Genomic DNA, 20,691 nt, shown 5'->3' with positions numbered 1-20,691 from the left:
AGTAGTGAATTCAATAAAGAAATATGCAGGAGTTCAGCTAGCAGGCAACAGCAGTAGAGAATTCAATGAAGTAATTTGCAGGAGTCCAGATAGCAGATAACAGCAGTAGTGAATTCAATGAGGAAATATGCAGGAGTCCAGCTAGCAGGCAGAAGCTGAGCACAGGGAATGCTCATAGGAATGACCTGATGATCTGACCCAGACCGTTTGAAGCAGGCAGGTTTATATAGGCCTCATGCAGGTGACACAACTCTCAGTAATCAAGGAAAATGATCAAAGTAGCACAGTGGCCCCTTTGGTGGGCAGTGGTACTACAAGTAGAATACATAATAAATCCAATAAAGTCCCTGCAGTCAGCAGCTGCAGAGTGCAAATCGTGACACACAGTTTAAAAAATATACCCCCTAATATAAATGTGATTCGAACACTGACTTTCAATATACCCAATAGGAAATGCCTGAAGGTGGTGATAGTATTGCCCCTGTTTTCCTCTGATAGTTTTACTCTAGTATTGTAAAAACAAATGCAATTCAGCTGTGTTTTAGCGACATCTTCCTGTTATGTCACAAAGTTTTCACTGTGCAAATATCACAAACTAACAGGGGGAAAAAACATGCAGAAACTACTGTTTGTTACAGTTTTAAAAAGTTGCATTGAGTTATTTCTGCCTGATTTTTAGCAATAAGTCTATGAATTAATAATGTACCAGCAAATATGCATCGCAGCGATGCATATCTAAGCACCGCTCAAATGCATCATGCCGGGGCTATTCTGGGAGTCCCAGCGAAGCGACCCCTGTGGTGCAATTAGTTTTTCCTCTTTACCGGCAGCTTAGCGCTGTCGGTGAAAGGAGGAAGTGCATGCAGATTCTGCGAAGCCAAAGAAGCAGATTCTGCGAAGCCAAAGAAGCTTCAGCAGAATCCCATAGGAAAAGAAAGGTACTTTTCTGCACAATGCAAAGCTTATCAAAGCTTCTTGCATTGCCATACATTGCAGTCCCCAAGTAATCTATGGGGACTGCGATGCTGCACAATATTTGCTGCACGATATTTGTGAAATCTCCTCTGATAGGCAGTTCATGCATGGGAACTAAACTTAAATCAAGTGGAAACAGCTTTCTGCATGATTTAAGTGCTTGATTAGATTGATGCATAGACCCCCATGTGTTTATAAAAAATACCATTATGTTTCTCTCTTCCTGTCATCCTTCCTTTGATTACAGTTATTGATAACATTGTAATGACATGGTAATGTATATTGTTGTTAGGAGCATGAAAACTGGGTGAACTTGCAGACTGGGATGAAGTGCACTCAAATGGATATTGACATGAACCACATAAGATATGTTCACAGAGGGACAATTGGTTCAAAAAATCAAGACAGCTTTGCCTTCCATTTGTGGGATAGTAAGAACAGGTCACCTGAGCTGCAGTTTCACATTACAATCAGAGATATGGAGAAGGGTAAGTTAGAGACATATATATATTAGACAAGTCTGGAAATATAAAAGCTGTTATGACCATTGATTGTGAAATTCGCCAAAATAGTTAACAGGATCAAAATGTAATAAATAATATTGTTCTGTTAAAATTTAAACTTACCTACAACTCTCAACTGGAGATTTTCGTGAGTGGGCGTATTTTGAGGCAGTGAGGCAGATTTTAGCAGCTCTGTCTGGGATGGGGAGAGTACAGGTTTAGAAAAGTAATTTAAAAGAAACAAGTCTATTAAAAAAAAAAGGTGGATTGTACGCCACATTGACTGTTGTTTATTGGTTTTGCCCAAATAACGTAATAAAGTCAGTCCTTCAGAGATACTTTTTGAACCTATTAACAAAATAAAGGTGTCATTTATGCTGCCTTTTCAACCACTTTTGTCAGGATTCCCAATATAAAAACCACTGGGAAAATGCAAGTGGAACAAAGTGTTTTTTACTTAACATGAGTTACACTGGTAAGTAAAACAATAAATGGTAAGGCATGAAAAGTCAGCAGAGTATGGTCGTTATAGCAAGATGACACACAGGGTGCAATAGTCTGCCGATCTGTACACAGGAGATACTGGAGACAGGATGTAATGGTCTGCGAAGTGTTACCACTAGCAGTGGAGGTAACACACAGGGTGCAAGAGTCTGCAGACTGATACACAAGTGTTACTGGAGACAGGATGCGATGGTCTGCGAGGTGTTACCACTAGACAGTGTAGATGACACACAGGATGCAATAGTCTGCGGACGATACACAAGAGATACTGGAGACAGGGGGGTAAATGTATCAAAGTGCGAGTTTGCCAGCATGTTTAAATCGCGGCTCATTGCGCACGCGCTACGCTACTTGCGTAAGCTGTAATACAGTAGCGTAGCGCATGCGCAATAAGCTACGTTACTTGCGTAAGCTCTAGGTACAGTATTATGTGATTTCCCCACTAGCGTGGGAAAATCCCATAATACTGTACTTTTAACTTACACAACCAACGTAAGGGCATTGCGATTCGGACCTCCTACTAGGTAGGAGGTGTTTGCGGCGGTGAAAGTTTTTTTAAATTTTTCTGCAATCAAGTACACAGAGTCGAGATCTTACAAATATGGGCCCCTTCTGGGCGAAATGTTCCTGCTTTTCTTCAATCGTTTTTGGAAGTACAGAATGGCTGGGACTGGGGCAAGCCGGCAAGATTGGAGGTATAAATATTAAGGGACTGGGTCAAGCCTGGAAGTTTGGATGAAGAAAGAAAACATCATTGGTGAGTATTTGGTTTTTTTTTATTTTTATTAAATAGATGTGGTTAAAAAGAGGGTGGTTAGTGTATTTATTGTGGGGTTTTTATTTTTAATAAATGTTTGTGGTTTTTATGAGGGAGTTGTTGTTTTGTAAACTTTTTTTTGGTGGAATTACAGGTCCCAGCAAGCCAGGGATGTCAGGGCATGTTGGCACTTGTGGTTCTCCAAGTGCCAACATGCCCTGGCTGCCGTGGGTATGCTGGTGCTTGTAGTTATACAAGCAACAGCATGGCCACAGATTTTAGGGCAACCTGGCTGGCTGGGACTTGTAGTTCCACAAAACAAATTGGTGTCAGTTTGTTTTTTTAACACTTTCTCGCTGTATTACCCTACTACCCACAGCCCAGGGGTAGTAGGAAGAGCCCTAGTGCTATCAGCACTGGGCTGGTTCTTTCTAGGGGGGGGCCCGCTCGTTTTTTTCGGCGGACCCCACTCCCTAGGGAATCCAGCCCAGCGCTGAACAGTCTAGGGTTGGTTAGACATTTTGGCAGGGGGACCCCTGCCGCGCGTCCCCCTGCTATAGTGCCGCCAACCCTGGCTGGTTTGCCTAGTGCTGGTAAAGTGAAAATCGGGGGAACCCCATGCAAAATTTTTCCCCCGATTTTCATGGGACCAGCACTAGTCAGGCAGCACTAGGGTTAAGCATAAATGGCGGGGGGACCCCACGCTTTTTTTTTTACTTTTATCTATTCTTTAACTTTTTAACACTGCCAGGGCAATGTAACAGTGATTAGTTGATACAACACGATGCTATCAAGCAGCGTGTTGTATCTAGCGTGTTTAGAAGCAAACTCTCCTGAGTTTGCTAACTCGCAGCTTCATACATTGGAGACTTGTATAGCTGCCGTGGCAAACAGTGGTGAGTTTGATCTCTGGTGATTTTGCAAGTAGCGATTTTGACAGAAGCAGAACTCTAGCGATTTTGTATGAAAACTCAGCTTCATACATCGGCGAGTTTCAACTCTCCCGAGAAGATCGCTGGAGTTGCAAACTCGCACTTTGATACATTTACCCCAGGATGCGGACTGTAGGTGCTGTCATAACAAAGCCGAGTTAGGGGTCAAAGAAAGAGAGGCCAAAACGGAGGGACATGCAGAGGTCAAAACCAAGAAGTCAAGCAACTCACAGGAGAACCAGCAGTGGTCAAGGCAACAGATTAACCGGCAAGGATTGCTGGGGGGAAGGCAGTCTTTATAGGACAGGGACTGGTGCTAAGCATCCCAGAGAAAGGAGCTTAGCTCTGGCAGGTAGGAGAACAGTCCAAGAACCACAGTGTCCCCTTTGGTAAAACAGTGATACTGCAGGCAGGATACATATAAATTCAAAAGTCCAACATACTACTTGGCAAACAGAAGCTGCAGGAGGCAGATCGTGACAGTACCCCCTTCATATTCCAGATGCCCAAATTACCAGGAATGGTCGAAAAAGTCAGAGTCGGGCATGTAGCAAAGAAATCCGGGCCAAAAAGGTATGGGCACCACACCCAAGGGATGCTGAGACCCCGAAGCCAAACTTCTCTTTTTTTTACCTCTTTTTACAGCTTTTAGAGGGTTGTTGGAAATGGAGCAAAGAAAAACAGGAGCCAGAGATAAAGAAAGTGGCATAGAAGAAGCGCTGGGAGTGGAATTCGCAAGTGCGGAAGCAAATTCTTTGATCACTGCATCAGTAAAAAGCTGCAAATCAGACAGGGTGGGATCTTTGGATTCAATGTGGGGTCTTGCCTATTCCAAAGCTTTCCCTGTAAAGTTGGATAACAGGTAAAACACTTGCTTTTGTTAAGTATCTAGGAGGTAGGGTACAGAGGGAAAATAAGATATACAAAATCTTATAAAGGTATTAAATTGCCGGATGTCCCCATGGAAGGTTGGTGGTCAGAAGTCTGGAACAGAAGATGAATTTGAGGCCTTGGCAACCTTGGATGATGGTGTAGTCGGATCCTTGGGGAGGGATTTGGACTGAGAACAAGGTTCCCCTACTGGGACGGCAGGAGAGGAGTTCCCGACTGGGAAGGCAGGAGGACTCATTAAATTGTCCTCAGATGGAGCGAGAAAATTCGGTTCGGGCTGAGCACAATTCTTTAGGGGTTCGAGCAGGACACACTTGGCAGAAGACGGCCTTGGTTGGGTGCACAACTTGGAAGTAGGCTCGGACTAGGCACATGACTTGAAAGTAGTCCCAGACTGGGTGCACGACTTGGAAGGGACAGCATTGTGAGAAGCCTCAGAGCAGACAGCACTGTGAGAAGCCTCAGAGCAGACAGCACTGTGAGAATCCTCAGAGCAGACAGCATCACATGGTAACTCGGGCTGAACCGCATGGAATGGCAACACTGGGCTGAACCACATGCAAAGTTTCAGGAGTGGACTGGAGGGGCAGGGCCCTTTCTGGAGTGGACTGGAGGGATAGGGCCCTCTCTGGAGCGGACTGGAAGGACAGGGCCCTCTCTGTAGCGGACTAGAGGGACAGGGCCCTCTCTGCAACAGGCTTTAAGGGCAGCGCCTCCTCTGGAGCAGTCTGTAAGGGCAGTGCCCCCTCTGGAGCAGGCTTTAAGGGCAGCGCCCCCTCTGGAGCAGGTTGTAAGGGCAGCACCCCCTCTGGAGCAGGCAATGTCCCTGGAGCTGAGGTAGAGGCTGGCGCCTCGGAGCTGGAAGCAGAGGCTGGTGCCTCGGAGCTGGAAGCAGAGGCGAGCAACTCAGAACAGGAAGCAGAGGCTGGCACCTCGGAACAGGAGGCAGAGGCTGGCGCCTCGGAACAGGAGGCAGAGGCTGGCGCCTCGGAACAGAAGACTGACACTGGCGCCTCGGAACAGGAGACTGAGACTGCCACCTCGGAACAGGAGACTAAGGCTGGCACCTTAGTACAGGCTGCAGGAACTGGCACCTCGGAACAGGCGGCAGAAACTGGCACCTCAGAACAGGAGACTGAGGCTGGCACCTCGGAACAGACGGCCAGAACTGGCACCTCAGGACAGGTGGCATGAACTGGCAGCTTAGGCCCCATCACTAAGAATAAGTCAGGTTGTAATGTAGAAACAGGTAGTGATGTGCGAACAAATCCTGGATGAGAAGGGGAGCAAACTGAAAACTGTTCTGTAGGCTGTCATGGTCTGTGGAGTGGACAGTCTTTATAAGAAGTGTACATCACTGGCACAGTAGAGACATAATGTATTAGTCCTTCTGCGCCAGGTGGGGTGTGGAGCACCTGTAAACCTGGAGTTTGCTACACAGTGATTCTTGGTTAATTGAAATTTTGTAAACGCATTATTAAGAAGTGCTGTTTATGCTGATTCAGCAGCATTTGAATTGGGAGAAACAAAATTTTACTGTTTCCTGGGTGGATCTATTTCTGACCAAGCATATCTTGATTCCCCTTTATCGCAAGATACAGTTTCTGAAGGATGCACTGTAGTAATGACTTTCTCCCTGGGAAAAGCATTTGTCATTGCAATGCTGGTATTAGTGCAAGATATACTAAGAACGGTGACGGGAAGGTGTTTAAGCACCTTAATTAACAAAGAGACTTGAGAAATTTGAGAGCGGAGATGGAGAATGTCCATTTGAAGCATCTGGAGGAAGGGAACTTCAGAAGAAATGGTAACCATAGTCTCTGGTCGTTGAATTCTGAGTAAATAAAGCAACACCCTGCGAATCCTCAAACAAGGGTGGATAGTCTGAAATGGCAGGCTAAATTTTATGGCCTGTTCATACTGTCAGGATTCCCAATATAAAAACCACTGAGAAAATGCAAGTGGAACAAAGTGGTTTTTATTTAACACGGGTTACACTGGTAAGTAATGCAATAAATGGTAAGGCATGAAAAGTGAGCAGAGTATGGACATTATAGCAAGAAGATAACACACAGGGTGCAACAGTCTGCGGACCAATACACAGGAGATACTGGAGACAGGGTGCGATGGTATGCGAAGCGTTATCACAAGACAGTGGAGATGACTCAGGATACAATAGTCTGCAGAACGATACACAGAAGAGATTGGAAACAGGATGCAATGGTCTATGAGGCGTTACCATTAGACAATGGAGATGACACACAGGAAGCAATAGTATGTGGACCGATACACAGGAGATTCCGGAGACAGGATGCAAACTGTAGGTGCTGTCATAAAAGAGATGCCAAAATGGAGGGACAGGCAGAGGTCAAAACCAAGAAGTCAAACAAGGATAACTCACAGGAGAACCAGCAGAGGTCAAGGCAATGTCACGGGCACTAGGAGTCTTGCCCAGGAATTCACCAGATCACTGGGCTTACCAGAGTGGTGAAGTTAACACAACGGTCCTCTGGTAGCAGGGTGACTAGCGGAACATATATCACAGCAGATGGAGAGAGAATGCCAATAAATAGGAAAATCAGTGACTTGCAGCAATCTTGGTCAATGAGTCAGCGATTAGCTGATAGTGTGAAAAGGCAGATTTGAACACGGAGATCAGGATGGACGTGAGCAGATGCAGGGAGGTGGCAGGGAAGTCAGTGGTCTGCGTACAGCAAGTTGTACCACTGCTTATGGTGAGAAGACTTGTCCAGGTGCAGGTAGGTAGCGGGGAAGTCAGTGGTCTGCGTACAGCAAGTTGTACCACTGCTTATGGTGAGAAGACTTGTCCAGGTGCAGGTAGGTAGCGGGGAAGTCAGTGGTCTGCGTATAGCAAGTTGTACCACTGCTTATGGTGAGAAGACTTGTCCAGGTGCTGGTAGGTAGCGGGGAAGTCAGTGGTCTGCGTATAGCAAGTTGTACCACTGCTTATTAGGTGAGGATGTGTACAGGTGTCGATGAGTGGAGGCATACAAAGGATAATAGGATGCAGACACTGAGAGCACAGAGGAACTTGATCCCAATAGATATGCAGCGTATCCAGCAAAGTCTATAACGGTATGTGTGGCGCTGCTTGGTAGAGACTTGCTCAGCACAGATATGCAGGCCAATAAAGGATAGTCAATCACAATTATGCATAATGACTGAGTAGTACGGTTAATTCCAAACAGATATGCAGCGTAACAATAACAGTCTATAGCGGGTATGGATACCGCTGCTGAGAGTGGAAACTTGTCCTAGCGGATATGCAGAGTAAACGTAGAAAGTCAATAACAGATAGGCATACCGCTATTCAGTAGAACAGTCTGTCCACAGGGAGATGCAGGGACTGCAGAGACGCTGAACGGCAGAGACGAGTGTAGGAACCACAGGTGAGTAGATCCGGTAATCAGAGTCCAGCTGAGGACACAGGCAGGAAACAGGAGACTGTAGCAGGTATGGAAACCAGCGATGAGTAGCACAGGGAATCCACAGGAACTGAAGACACTAGTAGTACACAGGAGACAGTAGCGGGTATGGAGACCAGCGATGAGTAGAACAGGAATCAGCAGGAAACTGAAGACACTAGTAGAACACAGGGGACACCTTCAGAGACTCACAGGGAATGAGACTCCAAGATCAGGCAATGAGGTAATGCACACAGGTGCCTTAAATAGGGAGTTGCCTGATCAACCAATTGGGATTAAAAGCAACAGTCACAAGAGTTCTTGGGAGCTGCGCATGTGCAGACCATCAGGATGGCGGACGGCCGCGGTTCAGGATAGGTGCCGGCAGGAAGGCTAGGGAGCCACGCACCAGCACAGAGGCACTCACGGTCCGGTGAGCGACAGGCAACAGATGAACTGGCAAGGATTGCTGGTGGAAGGCAGTCTTTATAGGCCAGGGACAGGTGTCAAGCATCCCGGAGTAATGAGCTTAGCTCTGGCAGGTAGAAGAGCAGTCCAAGTACCACAGTGGCCCCTTTGGTGAAGCAGTGGTACTGCAGGTAGGATGCATATAAATGCAAAAGTCTAACATAGTACTTGGCAGACAGGAGCTGCAGGAGGCAGATCTTAACACTTTTTTTTTCTGAAAAATTTTGCTAGTACAGATCAGATCCTTCCATATACTTCTATTGGAAAAGAGCCATCATTAAATTTAGTAGGGAACTAACCAGGGCCACATTTTCTATATAGACACTGTAGGCCATTGGCCTGGTGCAGCAGCTATTAGGACACAGATGCTGACTAGTTCAATTTCTTCAACTATTTTTCTTCTCTTTATTATTTTTTTGTAAAGGGGACCGGTGGACCAATTTTCTAAATGGCAATAGCAGGTTTGGATGATTGTAAGGGGGAGTGAAGGGGATTTCCTTCCACTCAAAACACTACCATGCACTGCAAATGTACGAGTCGAAGACTATTAGAAGTCAAGTGTGGATGATTTTACTCATCCAGATTTATACAACAGATGTGCCAAAAGAGTTACAGTTTAGTGGGGAAGAGGTTTAGGAGTGTTCGGGTCCAAGACGAACATTTAGGAGCCCTTTCAATTAAATGTGTATTCTCAGAGCTAATCCAACGCACAGAAGTTCCAATGTGCATATCAAAATGAAAGCACTCATTTGCTGTTTTTTCTAGGTCATTCCTAGTTTTTACCACTAGGAATCATAACCAATAGCTTTTTTTAATGTGGAGTTAATTTGAGAGATTGGGATAAGGATATGTCCAAAAGTTGTCCTATTTTTGGTTCTAGAAAAATGTGATACTTAGATATGATAAGTTAATAACCCAGCCAGGAGGATCAGGAAGTGGTTTCTCCACACTTCATTCAGTTGTTGACAAATGACCAGAGAAGAGATGAGTGCTCACAGACATAGACTTGACCTCTATGGAGAAACGAATGAATAGTTCACAAGGCCAATTTACTAATTTCAATGACAGACAAAACAGAACAAGGTCTATTTCCTTGTTCCTGTTCTTTCCACCCTTAATAAATCAGCTATGTGAATGAATCCTCCCTATCTCTGCAGAGATTCCCCATTTGATCACTTGTCAACAGTGGAATTGAGGGGAACAGAAGACAACCATGTACACAAACCCTAAATGCCTATGTGTATATACAAGAAAATTCTTCATTTATTCATCACTGTATAAATCTTCCCTCAAGCACTCTGTCTCTGCAATTATCAATGAGTGACCCATGATCTTTGTTTAATTATGGTTAATAGCATACCCTACAATTAATTTACATGTGTCAACAAAAACATATGTAATTTATTATATACATATCTATAAAGTTCTTTGGGTTAACATTTTTATTTTTATTTTTGTTTTTATACCATTAGGAGACATTGCAGTATTTTTGAAAACACTTCACGTGTCAAGAGGAGACAGGGTCATCTTAAGTACTAATGTCCTTCTGGCATCTGATGGCACTGATAAACCAGAAGATCTGCTCTATTTGCTCTCCTCGCCGCCTCAGTACGGGCAGATTGAATATGTTAACCATCCTGGAATTCCCATAACAAGCTTCAGTCAGATGGATGTGGCTGCTCAGACTGTCTGTTATGTCCACAATGGCAAAGCTGCAGCTGCTGCTGATATGTTCAAGTAGGTGTCTGGATGGCAAGCCTCTAATGTCTGTCCTTTCTTTCTAAGCTAACAGATGATTTATTGACCTAATCTCTCCAGTGCCAGGAGACCACTTGGTAGCCTGGCATTTATTGGCACTAGAATAAACTATATTTATTCTAAAGCTTTATGTCACCTCCTAAATCATCATCTTATAATTTGATGCGCTGTGAAGTTTCATTTAATATTCATTTATTTATCTTTTATGTTTACATATTTACATGGAAATATATGTTTTAGACACAGGTCAAAAAACATAATAGGCAATGATCACTGTGCTACTTGGATGCCCTGCAGCAGTTTAATCTGTCTGTAACAGATTTATTATTATTAATATAACTATTATGGGCCTGATTCATTTAGGAAAGGAAAGCAAAAAAAGAGTAACTTTTCACCCTGGCAAAACCATGTTGCATTGTAGGGGGATTGTAGGGCAGCACGGTGGCTAAGTGGTTAGCATTTCTGTCTCACAGCGCTGGGGTCATGAGTTCAATTCCTGACCATGGCCTTATCTGTGTGGAGTTTGTATGTTCTCCCCGTGTTTGAGTGGTTTTCCTCCGCGTGCTCCGGTTTCCTCCCACACTTCCAAAACATACCAGTAGGTTAATTTGCTGCTATCAAAATTGATCTTTGTCTCTCTCTGTGTGTGTGTGTTAGGGAATTTAGACTGTAAGCTCCAATGGGGCAGGGACTGATGTGAATGAGTTCTCTGTACAGCGCTGCGGAATCAGTGGCGCTATATAAATAAATGGTGATGATGATAGGGGGATGTAAATTTAAAATTTGCGGCTGCAGATTTATATTTGTTAAAAAAACCTTTAAATTTCAGTGTACAAATAAGCTAACAAGTATTTGTGTGCTACATGAAAAAACAGTATTTTCCTTACTTGCAAAATAATAATCATTATAAATAATAATTTGCACCCCTTGCATTGTAGCATGTTTTGTCCAGGAGAAAACTTTTTTGTCTTAATTCCTTAATGAATCAGGCCCATTGTGTATTAAAGATGGAGTAAATACACATTTTACATTTTGATGATATATGTTCCTGTAGTCAGAGGAAATTAATTAATTTTTTAACTGATTGCTTGAAACATTTCAACTGTCAGTGACATTACCCATCTAGTAGTGTGCAAGACAGTGCAAGAATCAGCATTGATCATCAGCAGCAGCTATTCAATACAGTCCCTGATCACTCACTCACATCAGTCCCTGCCCCATTGGAGCTTACAATCTAAATTCCCTAACACACAGACCAAGAGAGACTAAGGTCAATTTAATAGTAGCCAATTAACCTTCTAGTATGTTTTTGGTGTGTGGGAGGAAGACAGAGCACCCATCTTATCTAAAAGAAAACTAGCAAAATAAAATGAAGATGGATTTAATGCTGCATACAACTCATTGATTGTGGGAAGCTCAAGCAATATCCTTCACGCTTGAAGTCTCTAAAAATCTTGAGCTTCATGAAGACCAGGATGTGGAGCTCACCTTTCCAGCTGGGAAGCTCTAATATATATGAAGACAATTTCATGTTAATGTATTTCAGTTAACACATAACTAACAATGCAGTTAGAATGCGGCATGAGTATTCATCACTATCCGGCTCTCCATATGACCGCTGCCCCTTATTATACCAGTAATTTGCTATTTATAACCTCAGATAAAAATGGAACGACAGTATTTTTAAAAAAAAATAAAAAATCAATTTTATCTTATAATAAAAGATTGGCACATTTATTATACTATAAAAAAAAAAGCAGAGGAACATTGAGCTTTGGGCCCTGTGTTAATAGTCCTTTAAGAATTAATAACCAAAAATTGGACACATAAAGCATGAATGCTAATGAGTGTTTTCAGTAGCCCCTGCATCTGGTAACGGCACGATCGCACCTGGTGTTACAGTGTCATCTCACAGGAGATTGTCACCGGTCCAATTCAGTGATATAAAGCCAGTATGGACAGGCTGTTTTAAAATGAAAATATAATTAGGAAGCCTAAAACAAAGACTTGTTAATTTTTAAAACTCTTTTAATTAACATTTCTTGTTGTTAAAAATCTGGCAGAAACCCCCATGTCTGTTAACCTGGTGTTCTTCCCTGGGCTGTTTTCGGTAGCAGGGCCAGAACAGCCGGGGCAACATCAATTAATGCGTGTCTAAGTGCAGACTTTATGTTCCACTATTGCACTTTCTGTGAGTCGGAAATATTACTATGTATTGTCTGATGCTTCTGGGCTGGAAGAAGAATGTGGCACTTCTTGTTTGGGCAGATGACACCGAGTGATTAGCAACCCCTGACATCAGGTGCCGGCAGCGGTATGCCAAGTACAGACGCAAATGTCCTCCATTTTGACACGCTGGCTTGATCCTGCATTGAATTGGAACTATTTACTGCTCCTATGCTTTTTTTTCTCCTCTTTATCTTTTCAAATTCCATGACAGATGGCAGTCTCTGTAGCCAGTTCCATCACCATGGAGCTGCAGGCAGCACAGAGGATCTGTAATGTTCAATTGAAGATGTGGACCCTGCTGAGCACCAGAGACTTCACTCTCAGATATTAACTGTTTCAGCTTAGGCAGTTATTCCTGGGAGTAGTGTTATAGCTCAGTGAATGAGTCTAGTCTTACAGTTATATCACATCTTCAGCATTGCACTAAAAAATAGATGTCATCTCTTTTTTTTAACCCAAGACACAAAAGATTTGTCAGTGGGCTAAACGTAAATTTAAAATTCACATCAATTTATTTTAACGTGGATGTTGCAGGATCAGGATTTCCTGGTGGTAAATCAGTTTGTGGTTCTCTGACAACCAGTTGTCTTGGCGAAATGATAAAATACGTAATACATTTTTAGTGAATTTTTTCCAGTTCTCTGTAATTTAACTAATATTAGTATGTAACATTTTCCAATGTGATGTAAGTTCCAGCACAACACACATTACAAGCAAATCTAATCATGGATACTCATAGTGGCAAGCAATCACACATGATTTTGTGGGAATTATATTGTGCATTTCATTGGTAGATTTCCCTAATAGCAACCACAGTGCTAAACCCATCAGTGTTAGGCTGAGTATTAGGACAAGTCATTGCAAATGTAAAATTTAAATATAATAATTGTTAATGTAATGAGCTCTTACTCACTATGAGCATTTGTAAAACACTGCCATTGGCCTTGCATGAGGCTTTCAACGGATGATCCCTCATTGCACAACATCTCATCACACTCTATGGGGCGTATTCAATTGTTTGCCGTGACCGCCGAAAAACGAGCGCTCGAAAACTATTACCGTTTATACGGTAATATTGTGCGTAATTACCGTTCATACGGTAATTTACTCGCTCAATTTCAGCTCGCTGCTCAGGGAGCTGCGAGCTGAAATTGAGCGAGTAATTACCGTATAAATGGTAATAGTTTTAACGCGCTCGTTTTTCGGCGGTCACGGCAAACAATTGAATACGCCCCTATATATTTTTGTACTATTGCAGTAATGTAACAATACTATCCACCTATGTGTGTGTGTATGTATGTATGTATGTGTAGATATATATATATATATATATATATATATATATATTTTCCGTACTTTTTTTCTTACAAAAAAAGCACTGTGAATATATATATATATATATATATATATATATATATATATATATAGAATCAAATAGTGTTCTTAATGTAACTAGCTTAAGAGTGCCCCTATAAGGAATACATTTCTCTTGTTGAGTTGTATGTATTTTATTATTCCTGGGAGTACCAACCATTTAAACAAAAATTTTGGGAAACAGCGTTATGTTGTACCATAATAATATATATGCTGAGTTAAATGCTATTTACTTCCTAGTGCGGATTTTCTTATAGTACCCGATCACACATAATTCTCAGAATTCTCTAATATCGCATTTAGACCATTTAATATTAATGTAAACAGTGAGTCTCATGCTACATGTATTTTGCTACAGACAGTAAGAACCAAGTTCACTGGAACATACAGTACATCAAGTCTGTCCCTTAGGCTCACTGTTTCTCTTGTCAAGGTCATACTTACAACTCTGAGCTTGATAGGAAACGTCTGGGCTATGGGCAGCCAATGTCCTTCTATCTGTCACTTTAATCCAATATCAACAGTAAACTCATACTAGCCCACTTTCTGACCCTGTCCTCCAGGAGGACAGGTCATGTGACAGGGGTAAGAGGGGGCGTGGTGCCATCTTTGCGTCACTATAGCTCCACCCCCCATAAAATGCAGAAATTCACGGCATTGAATAGCGGGGGGGGGCTTAATTATGTGATTAAGCCCCGCCCCCCATATTCAATGCCGTGAATATCGCCATTTTTTAGAATCCGCAAGGCTTGCCTACTCTTCTGGGAGTTCAGGAGGACTCCCCGAAATTCGGGAGCCTCCAGGAAATTCCGGGAGAGTAGGCAAATATGAGTAAACTAGACCTTAAAATATCCTCACTATTACAAGTTAATAAACATAAAATTATCAAAACCATGATATTCAAACATTCTTAATTCTACAAATGAATAAAATAGATATAGACATTATGACCTTACACAAAAGATTAGACATGATGGAAGATGCCCGAGCAAGCTTACAGGAGAACCCTTATATAAAGGTATGTTATCATTTCTTTTGTGTAGAAGGTGAAACAGGAACACTTGCTGAAGGATCCCCTGCCCTTTTTTTTTACCAGATTTCTTGTAAGCAATGGGCTGCGAACAAAGCATGGTACCTTTGACATTGAAGTGGAGATGGTAGACAAATTTCTTCCAACACTGTCCAAGAATGAGGGTCTCAGGCAAGCAAAAGGATCTGTGGCATTGATCTCGCCAGAAACTCTTCAAGCAACTGACCCAGATACATCAGTGGAGAATATTATATTTTTGCTGGTGGACCTCCCTCGATATGGGCAATTGTATCTGAAAGGCTCACCCCTGCAGCAGAACAACTTTACGCAGAGAGATATTGATAACATGGATGTTGCCTACATGCATGGGGGACAAGATGCTCAGATTGACAAGTTCACTCTTGCTGTTATGGATAAAACAAATGAAGGATTCATAGTTGATGGGAAGGTGCAGTTTGAACCAGTATCATTCATAATACAAGTAAGTGTAATGACACAAGTTGAACCAGTTTGGGCTGACAAAACTTAAAGCGCTTGCATGGAACTATGCCCTATGTAAAAATATAGCACATGCTGTTCTAGTTTATCAAATGCTTATTCAAATAATAGGATGGAAATAAAGTAGACTGCTTTTAAAGAAAAAAAATAATATTACACAATATGCAAACAAAACGTTCCCAAGTTGTTAACAAATTTTTTTTATAAAAAGATACCTTTATAGCATGATAATATAATTGTCTATTGGTAATATAAATGTAAATTAAGTATAAATTTCCTGGGAACCTTGATTAGTAAGTTCTTTTTAATCTTTTTTTATTTTAAAATATATACAAGGGCGAAATGTGCTCAAAGGATAATATATTTGTTTCTAAGGTTGATATGAATTACACACCTTGTGGGATCTATATGATCAGGTGTGCAATTAGCTTTTAGATTTTGATTGTTTGCAAGCAGGATGAATATCCAAGGGATTCTATCATAAGGAATATCCTCTGCTGAAACTAGGATTGTGCTTGAGAAAGACGTCATAAAGGAAATATAACACAAGTGTTAGGAGCGTAGCTGATTTCTTGTATATAGGACTTGATTATTAACTGACAGAGATTACGTTCAAGTGAGAACGGAAACAGCAGCTGTGAGTTGGGGGGCGTCCGATATTGAATTGGATGCTGGCGATCGCCATTTGGACCTGGAATGGCAATTATTATCATTGAAAGATTCACTGATGCTTGCATATGGACACTTGTAAATAACTGTATATTGTGTACACTAGTGCATAATATAACTCTGCTTGAAAAATATATGATCTTAATAAACGTCATTACTGGATCCATCAGTATTTATATATTATAGTAATATATATATATATATAATTAGAGATGAGAGGAGAAATCCGCGATGTTGATGTACCGTCGTACATGCAAATGTGCGCAGCCGTGGTCAACAGTACTTTTTAAACTTGATAAACTTGCACTGTAGACCCTGCTCCAGCAATGCATTTGTAGACAATGTATAGTGCAAAATTACAAAGGCATACTTTGACTTATCGGTTATTAAATTGGTAAAAAAATATTGATTCATATTTTGGCATTAAATGGAAGCTTTTTGCTCTCTTCGTTAAATAAGACAAATTTGCTGTAACATGTAACACACATACTGTAATTATATTTCATATGACTACATTTTATCATCATTTAAAAATGAATCATAATTAATAAGAAAAAAAATTACTTTGACAGCTTAGTGCAAGACTAGATTAGACTAATCTACTGCTATTGGTTACAGCACGTGTGCCACTTGTGAATCATCCTCTTTTTCAAACAACTAAGCAATTAAAAGTGCACTTGTATTGTGTGAATACGTTTAGCCACACAAAAGATCATGTACTCTCCACAAAGTATGTAAATATAAAGGGCATTTGTTTTCCTCAAATGTTATTTGAGCTCCTTGCATATATACATGTTTGCATCCATTTGCCTCTGTTGGGAACTGCCTCTGTGCAGATGCTTTTGTGGGATTGGGAGCTAAAGGATATGTTAAAAAGTTTAAAACTTAATTTCAAAGTTTTGTCTACTATCACTAATTACAATGACTTTTTCACCTAAGATGCAGTTTATCAGAAGCTCAGTCATGTTTTAATGACGGGCAGCATGGTGTCTTAGTAGTTAGCACTTCTGCCTCACACCCCCGGGGTCATGAGTTCGATTCCTGACCATGGCCTTATCTGTGTGGAGTTTGTATGTTCTCCCCATGTTTGTGTGGGTTCGGGAAACCCACACAACCTGTTATTAATATTGACCCTAGTCTCTCTCAGTGTGTGTGTGTGTGTTAGGGGATTTAGACTATAAGCTCCAATGGGGCAGGGACTGATATGAATGAGTTCTCTGTACAGCGCTGCAGAATTAGTGGCGCTATATAAATAAATGATGATGATGAATGACAGTTAAGGGATATCGGCACAATTATTAATTTATATATACACTTTTTGTACATTTAAAAAATTATATTATATATAAAAATTATATTGCTTTGACGGTACAGTTTTTTGTATAGGTAAATTGAATTAAAGAGTAAAAAAAAGTGTCCTATTGAAAGTATAGGCTGACATATAGGACAATCTCCGCCACCTCCAAGAAAGTGTAGAAATGAAGTAATTTGGCTCTGCGGCCACCCACTAATCTAGGAGCTCCTTGGATGAATGTTACTGTCCACTTATTAGAATGCAAGAAGCTGTCTGAGTATGATGGCATCATATTATATTGTTCACTAGAATATTGTCTGTATATTGGTCACTAGAATGTGCTCTCACTATTGTATAGAAGTCACTAGAATGCTCAAAAAATTGTAGAAATGTTACTAGAATGTTCTCTGTGCTATATAGATGTTACTAAAATGCTCTTTTTATTGTATTTAGATAGCTAGAATGCTCTCTGTATTACATAGAGGTTACTGGAAACGTCTTCATTGAATATGAGTCAGATGGGGCTGGTAGAAGTAATATTTGATTATATCTCTTAGACATAACAATTTCCTTATATATTACATTGGCTATATAAAGCCAAATCCACATTAGACAAACCACAACCACGCATTTTGAAAAAAATTTCATTACACGGTGCAGGCAGAAGAGTTTGGGTCAGTCTGGGGCAAAAGTTGATGGTTTTATATAGTAGACAGGATTTAGAAGTGATGTTTACAATACTTGCACCATTCACTTTTCTAGCTGGACCCTCAATCCTGCAAAAGTAGATTTTTCTATCATATTATAAGAATGTGGGCGTGCACCTATGTAAGAGTGAAGAACAGGAGCACTTGTGCAAAATAGACGGAAATACGGGTGTGCATTTTTTTGTTTCACTTGAAAATAAGCCAATTGGTTTTAAAATTCTTTCTAAAATGTTTTTTTTCTTAGGTGGATTTTCCAGATAACACCAGTCCCAGAATTGGCCACCTTAACTGTGCTACTAAAGTTCAGGTCCTCAGAGATGGTCGATATGGAATATACATAACGTCCAGGGAACTAAAGGCTATTGATCCAGGGACAGAGGAGGAAAAAATGGTCTTTAAAATATTAAGTGGTCCTCAGAAAAGTTACCTAGAAAATGTTACATCAGGTAAGCACTGGGTATGTGGATCACTGCAGCACAGCATGCCTTGACTAGGTGGAAGCTATAACATTGTATACGCTGGAATAAAATAACACCCACATACTGCATATGAATAAATATTATAAACAATATACCCCCTATAAGGTATTACATATGAATGTTTTCATTTTACAGTCAGGTGTGCATAGTTCCTTATAATACACAACTTTTCACTTTGAAAGAAGGTTGTTTGAAGTATCCAGGTGTGTTTACCTTCACTGACAGTTATGCATTCCATCATGGATCTGAAAAAAGGAACATTACTATTTTATAAATAGAACTGATTACATCACTACTCACCAAAATACAAGATATATTTTACATGTCAATGAAATTACGTGAATGATTTCAAACTCGTCTTGGAAGTTGCAGCAAAATCTTGGCTGTGGGATCCCTAGTGAATGTAATCAGTGCTCGACATCATTTGAATCTGTGTAGTTTGGCTCCAAAGTTTAGCAGAATCGTGTTTACTGTAACTATTATTGGGCTGTTTGTAGCTATGGACATTAATGTATTTTTTACATTAATTTGTGCTTGTGTTATTTGTGTTAAAGTTGTAGTGTGAAATTTCTATAAGTTGAAATGGAAAGTGTTCTCTCTCTCCCTATATAGTGTGTGTGAGTGTGTGTATGTATGTGTATGTATACATATTTATATATGTGCGTGTGTGTTTATATAATATATATATATATATATATATATACACACACACACATGCACAAATATATACACACACAAATATGCATACACACACACACACACACACAAATATACATACAGAGAGAGAGAGAGAGAGAGACCATTTCTGTGCTATATCACCAGAGCCGGATTTAGACCTCATAGGGCCCTAGGCAAGATACTGGTTTGGGCCCCCAAATGCCTGCACGCCTCCGACCCCCCCGGCTCCCCCCCCACCCCCTCACCACCCGCCCCCCCACCCCTTCACCCCCCGCCCCCCCCATCCCCCCCCCCCAGTGAAACAATCCATAGCAATGCATTTTTTTTTATTATTTTTTTTTTTTTTTTTTAAAGCATAGATTATATTAACTGTTAATACCTACTGGAGAAGATAGTGCAGACAATGATATAGCAATAAATATTAACGTTTAATTAAATCCTTACATAAAACAGAGCACAAATAATGTTATACATAGCTTTAATTAATTACATTTAAATAATAGGAGTTTTTTCAATAATCTGTTACAATGATTACTTTTCATTACTCACGTTTGCTGATGAAAAGAAAGGTTATTTCACTCCCTAACGGTTGGTATTATTGGCCCAACTCTGCGCAGTCTACCTCGATCCTCCGTATGATGTCACTTCATTCCCTGCACGCCCAGTCCAAGCACATTGAGCCTGTGTAAGCTCTCACAGCTCCCTCCTACAAAAAATGTATTTCGCCAAATAAGTTGAAGTACAGAAGAGAAAAAAATATCCCCAACACATCACTTTTGCTCCTCCTTCACACTGTTTCCCCTTTAGTACACTGTACTCCCTTCATCATCACACTGTGCCCTCCATCATGCTTTTGCCCTTTTATCATCACACTGTGCACCCTTCATCATCACACTGTGCCCTCCATATTTTTTCTCCCCTTGTTTATTTCACCTCACACTGCCTGTTCCACATTTCTGTCATCATGCCCCTATGCTACATATTTTTTCCATTATGCCCCTCATGCCCCTCTGATACATATTATTGGCATCATGCACCTCATATACATATTATTGCCATCATGCCCCTCAGATACATATTATTGCCATCATGCCCCTTTGATACATAATATTGCCATCATGCCCCTCATGCCCCTCTGATACATATTATTGGCATCATGCCCCTCATGCCCCTCTGATACATATTATTGGCATCATGCCCCTCATGCCCCTCTGATACATATTATTGGCATCATGCCCCTCATGCCCCTCTGATACATATTATTGCCATCATGCCCCTCATGCCCCTCTGATACATATTATTGGCATCATGCCCCTCATGCCTCTCTGATACATATTATTGGCATCATGCCCCTCATGCCCCTCTGCTACTTATTATTGCCATCATGCCCCTCTGCTACTAATTATTGCCATCATGCCCCTCATGCCCCTCTGCTTCATATTCTATCATTATGCCCCTCTGCTTCATATTTCTATTATTATGCCCCTCATGCCCCTCTGCTCAATATTTCTATTATTGGG

At 41.1% G+C, this 20,691-nt stretch overlaps 1 protein-coding gene across 3 annotated transcripts in view; it reads left to right on the top strand.

Moving 5' to 3' along the window:
• FREM1 (FRAS1 related extracellular matrix 1) overlaps positions 1-20,691 on the top strand; it is a 189,892-nt gene that overhangs the window by 115,373 nt on the left and 53,828 nt on the right. For 2 of the 3 annotated variants that reach the window (XM_075209793.1, XM_075209801.1), the window contains exons 23-26: positions 1,268-1,463; positions 9,928-10,192; positions 14,913-15,327; positions 18,259-18,460. In XM_075209793.1, coding sequence (XP_075065894.1) covers positions 1,268-1,463; positions 9,928-10,192; positions 14,913-15,327; positions 18,259-18,460 — 1,078 coding nt within the window. Of the gene's footprint in view, positions 1-1,267; positions 1,464-9,927; positions 10,193-14,912; positions 15,328-18,258; positions 18,461-20,691 lie in introns of those variants that run through there. The other variant, XM_075209811.1, reaches the window with a different exon arrangement.

Source organism: Mixophyes fleayi, chromosome 1 (assembly GCF_038048845.1).
Source record: "Mixophyes fleayi isolate aMixFle1 chromosome 1, aMixFle1.hap1, whole genome shotgun sequence".
Lineage (NCBI taxonomy): Eukaryota > Metazoa > Chordata > Amphibia > Anura > Limnodynastidae > Mixophyes > Mixophyes fleayi.
This window is presented reverse-complemented; position numbering and strand designations above follow the sequence as displayed.